This window comes from Zonotrichia albicollis, chromosome 4 (assembly GCF_047830755.1).
Source record: "Zonotrichia albicollis isolate bZonAlb1 chromosome 4, bZonAlb1.hap1, whole genome shotgun sequence".
NCBI classification, from domain to species: domain Eukaryota; kingdom Metazoa; phylum Chordata; class Aves; order Passeriformes; family Passerellidae; genus Zonotrichia; species Zonotrichia albicollis.
The window spans coordinates 58,728,250-58,733,249 of record NC_133822.1 but is presented as its reverse complement, the minus strand read 5'-3'; the positions used below and the strand labels follow the sequence as shown (position 1 = coordinate 58,733,249).

Sequence of the window (5,000 nt, the reverse complement as noted above, 5' to 3'; positions counted from 1 at the left end):
TCCCAACAACATCACAGTGGATGCATAACAGTCTTGCCAAAAACGAACACAACACCCTCCATGTTTGAAACTATTTCAATTCACTGCATAAAATAACATTTTTGTTCATGTAAGAATAACAAATTGTTTACTTGTGTCTCTTGTAAGTAATTTGCAAAATTGCCTAAGTACCTAGATTCATGTTACATTTACTTCTTACTGTCAATGAACTTAAAATCTTTCAAAGTGGATTTCCTTTTAATATCTCTAAACCTATCACAAAAAGATATTCTCTCTAGTTTCAGTCTCAAGGCAATGATTTGGACACTTATAGGTGTACTTTGTTTAGTGTCACCTATGGTGTAGATTGGATAGATTTTGCAAAAGATAGCATTACTTTTAAAGAAACATACAATTTGACAAGATATTGCATTTTACCTTCATTTTATTGCCATATTTTTCATCACACTCATTGTTTTCCAACTGTCACTAAATTGTTCATTTTCTTAGCCTGCTACATTTGTAGACCTATTTACTGTTTATAAAGCAATATGCACTTACAGGTTTTGGAGATGGCTTGGGCTCCGAGGGTCGCATGTGCAAGTGGGTCATCATTGCTTGAAGACGTTCGCGTTCTTTAGAAAGCTGTTAAGAAAGAGTGGGATCAGAAGCATTTTAGAAATGACTGATACAGCTATTTCACTGCAGTGATATATCTTATCATTGAGCTTGTCTTGGTGTAATGATTCCTGCATATAAAAGTCTGTGTCAGTAGAAACTTATCTAAGAGGAAATGCAACTTTGGGCATAGAAAGAAAGGAAGGAAAAAAAACCCAACAAAAACTTTTATAGCCTTTCATATGTTAAAAGGTCAGAGAAAACAAATAGCACTTCATCTTTTTGTCAATAAGAGAATTGAGGTCACAGTTGCCTCGACAGTAACAAGTTACTAAGACCATAAATTAGAAGGCCCATAGTGTCTCTTTAAAGTCCTGTGGACACTGTTAGCAATGGACTAGTGCCAACAGCTGTGAAGGGGTGAAGGGTCCTCAAAGCACAGTGCCTGCCAGGATTGACTACACACTTCATCCTTTCCCACTGAGGTCCAGTTAGTGCCCCCTGCAATCTGCCATCATCAATCTAATTCAATAGAGTGACAGAGCCCAGGCAGTGTGAAACACTGAACTCTGCCATCGAGTCGGCAGCGACACTGCACTGGGTCTCATTACAACTGATGGACCCTACTTCGCTAGCAGTCAGACAAAGCAAAAAATGGCATAATTGGTCACACTGCAAGCTAAATCTTCACTTCAACTGTTAGATTACAGCCTAGCCTTTGTAAATGGTAAACAATTCCTATGAAGCCCTTATGCTGCCTTCAAAAAACATTATGTTACTTAAACCTACTTTTTCCTAACCGATACCATTTTCTGATCATATATTATGTAAATAATTATCGTTTCAGATTCAAACAAGGTACCAAATTAAAATTAAAAAATGAAACAGGAGGAAGTGCTTGAAATCTGCAACTTGTTGATAAAAACAGCAGGATATAAAAGAGGAAAATGTATTTTACAACAGAAAAGATTTTATTTTTTTCACAAATTAGTTTACAAGAAGAAATGTTCAAAATTTTACTCTAGTGATTTGGCTCTGGCTACCTAAAACATAATTTCAACATTATTTGAAATAAGAATTAAATTTGATGTTTAATACTATAATTTTTCAGAGAGTTCTTGCTCTTACACCTGTAGACTGAGACTGGACAAAAGATTGGCGAACTTGCAAGTAGTTTTAAAAGAGGGAACTATCTTAAGTACTGGAGATATTTAATATGATTTAGTGTGTATTCTATTAAAGAACATTTGAGGCCAGGGGTGTGGAAAAGGTTTCTTCTTCAACATATGTGTAGCTTCATTCTATGTGTGTGATGTTTTAGTGACATAGTATTTGCCATGACATGAATTCCTAACAAACATACAAATGAAGTTAACACTATCGTGTAAATAACATGAAAGAAATAGCAGCTTTACCTGGGTTTAAAAATCATTCATTTTAAGGGAAATGACAACAAATTACATTATTGTATGCTCCTCTCATTGTTTTGGATTTCCAGTATTAAAGTAAAAAAGATCCAAAAAAGCCTCCACTGAAAGAAGTATTCTTACATGAAAGATAACTTGTGAGACAATATTCCGAAAAGGTGAGAAAGGTGAGAGTTGTTATCCTTCTTTCTCTACATATGGCAACGAACAGGGACAATAATCTTGGTCCCTTGCTGCACCCCTTGAGCTCCTCTGAGCAGTGCCAAGAGGGCCTGGGACAGCTGAGACAGGCCCACCCATGATTGCAGTGTGGGCAGCAGGAGACAGCGTGGGCCAAGTGTCCTGCATGGTCACCCCCGGGGCTTGTGCCCCACCTCAGCAGCCCGTAGGTGTTGTCACAATCCTGCAGACCCCAGGGGAGCCTACCACTCCCTGCATAAGCAGAAGGGAGCATTCACATACAGGCAGTGACCTCTAATGGTTAGAGCATGCACAGGGCACTGCAGGCCTGCGGTCTGAGGCATGGCACTCCCTAGGGGCCTTCCTCAGTGGGTCTGACATTGCACCTTCTTGCTTGCAAAAAAATGCCCCCTATCAGACTGGGAGTCATTTTGGGTGGAGATATGCTCTGCTACTCTTTTATCCCACAGAACAGCACAGACAAGCACTGGGTCAGAAGGGGAAGAAGGAAGAGGGGCTCTGACCCAGCATTTTAAAAAGTAAAGATGGCTTGGATCCAGTCTTTGCTCCAGGGACTGCATTTTTCATTCATGATGAATAGCATTAGAGTCTTAGTTCAAGCAAAATACTGTAGACAATCTTGATGTTAGATAATTACTGCATAATTTATAATGTGAAAAATCTTTAAGTAAAAAACCCTCACTTATTCATGAATATCAACAAATTTAATGTACAAAACATATGGCTTTAAGCTAGAGTCACTAAAGCAAGTGTTTTCAATTTAGTTTAGGTAAACAGTAAATAAGTAATAGGATAATGTATCCATATAACAAACCTGTATTTCTAACTGCTGAACCACTTGCATTTGCACCCGACACTGAGCAGTGCTTCTGTCATCCAATGCATGTTCATTGTTAAGGTGCCTAGACAAGGAAGTAAGACAGTGTTAATATGAGGAAAATAACTTTGAGTACATTTTTCTCTCCTGCACATATGGCTTCCATTAGTTCCAAGGGGAGCTGTGCAGAAAGACCTAGTCAGAGCATGCCATACAGACAACAATACACACCAACTAAACAGATTATTTCATTTAGTTCTATAAATTTTCCCAGTGAGGACATTCAAATACCCAGTTTATATCTCACAGGTCACATATCCCATCTAAGGGCCAATGTAACCAGTTGTGAATATTTGTTACAACAACTGAACTGATTTCCATTCCCTGTTGCTGATGCAGATGAAGACAATCACAAATGAGTCTCCGAAAGACAGAACTGCTTTTAGGCTGCTTGAACTACTGAGAATTAATGTAGACTTTGTTAAGATTTCTCTATCTGCTCTTTAATAATTAAGCAACAAGAGAACATCCACTACCCGCCCCCAAAAGCAGACCTGCAGGGGAACAGCCAAATTTCAAGGTGATTTCTAGAAGTAGACTCTGAGGATGATGGAAGTGATTGCCCCCTCCCAGTATGAAGAAAAGTCTATAAAGAGGCAGGAGAAGGACCAGCTATACCCCTTATTAACAGCAAACTTCCTGGGAAAGGTTCAGGCTACACATGTGAGCTTAGCAAAACAAAAACACACTCTGCATCAGGGAAAGAAGACCTCAGTGAGCAGCTGCCTGAAACTGAAGTTTAGCCCAGACCCAAGTGGTTGTCCCCCAGAAATTTCAATTGAGCAAAAATTTGCAAAGATCAATGAATGTTTTTTTTTTTCAAGGACAATGTGTCTGTTTTCTTCTTTCTCTCTTTCAGGATCAACAAGTCCCTTCTGGAGCTTTAATAGTGGGCTTTCTGCTCCATGGAGAAGAAAACGTAAGGATCAGGTTAAAGAAGAAATGGGAGCAAAGGAGTTCTGCCTTTGAAAGTGGATTTACCGGCTATTTCCACTGTAGGCATGAGGGGTAAGCTTTGCAAGGACTGGAGTCACAGATGGTCTCACAGTTGATGGTCTCACAGTTATAAGAACTAAGTTAATCTATACCATGGAGGAAATGTATTTTCTCCTTTTTCTTTTTTTTTTTCTAGCAGAATTAATCAGAGAACTGTGCAGTCATTTGATTGTTAATCTATGGGGAAAATGTATTTGTCAGAAACAGTGGAAAAACAGAGTGACTATATCACTTCTATTAACATCTGTGTCTTTTAAATCACGAGTTCATATGTTTAGGACCCTATGATAGTTTTCAGGTGAGCAAAATGTTCTGCTATTCTTGAAACAGGCATGGCTGAGGAAGAGACATAAGTAATTGTGAAAGGTTTTGTTCATTCTTTTAATATAAAATTCTTTAAGAATATACCTGTAACTTGCTAGGTAGTTTATGCTAAGTTCAAGCATCACCAAGGACACATTTCCTTTATGTGAGTCATAAAACCTATAATTTATTTCTTTTCAAAGGAACTGACTTCATCCTCCCATTGATGCAAAAATGCACAATCAGTTTAAAAAGCAGCTAATTGCTCAGAACATACCATTCACTTGTTTTCTGAAATTTTGATTCAGAAGAATTTTACTCCTTCAATTACACAGGCATGATAGTGCATGGCCTGTTAATGTAATGGTTTAATATTTTCAGTTAATTGGGTACAAAATTGCCAGAAAAAAGGTCTGAAGACAGATTTTACCTCGGCATCATTACCCCTATCACCAGTGCACACCAGCACATATACTCAACTGTGCATGCTCACAGGTACATGTGGATAACACAAGAGTAAGCAAGAGTACAGGTATAAAATATCTCCCAGACCAAGTCTGAGGCTACTGCAAACTCATGATTATTTATTAGTTATTACA

The 5,000-nt window shown here is 38.2% G+C and overlaps 1 protein-coding gene across 19 annotated transcripts in view; it reads right to left on the bottom strand.

The window, feature by feature from the left end:
• Positions 1-5,000, bottom strand: part of FOXP2 (forkhead box P2) — a 402,265-nt gene that overhangs the window by 38,253 nt on the left and 359,012 nt on the right. For all 19 annotated transcript variants that reach the window (XM_074539930.1, XM_074539911.1, XM_074539921.1 and 16 more), the window contains 2 exons: positions 3,040-3,127; positions 541-624 (listed from right to left, as the gene is read on the bottom strand). In XM_074539930.1, coding sequence (XP_074396031.1) covers positions 541-624; positions 3,040-3,127 — 172 coding nt within the window. The remainder of the gene's footprint in view (positions 1-540; positions 625-3,039; positions 3,128-5,000) is intronic.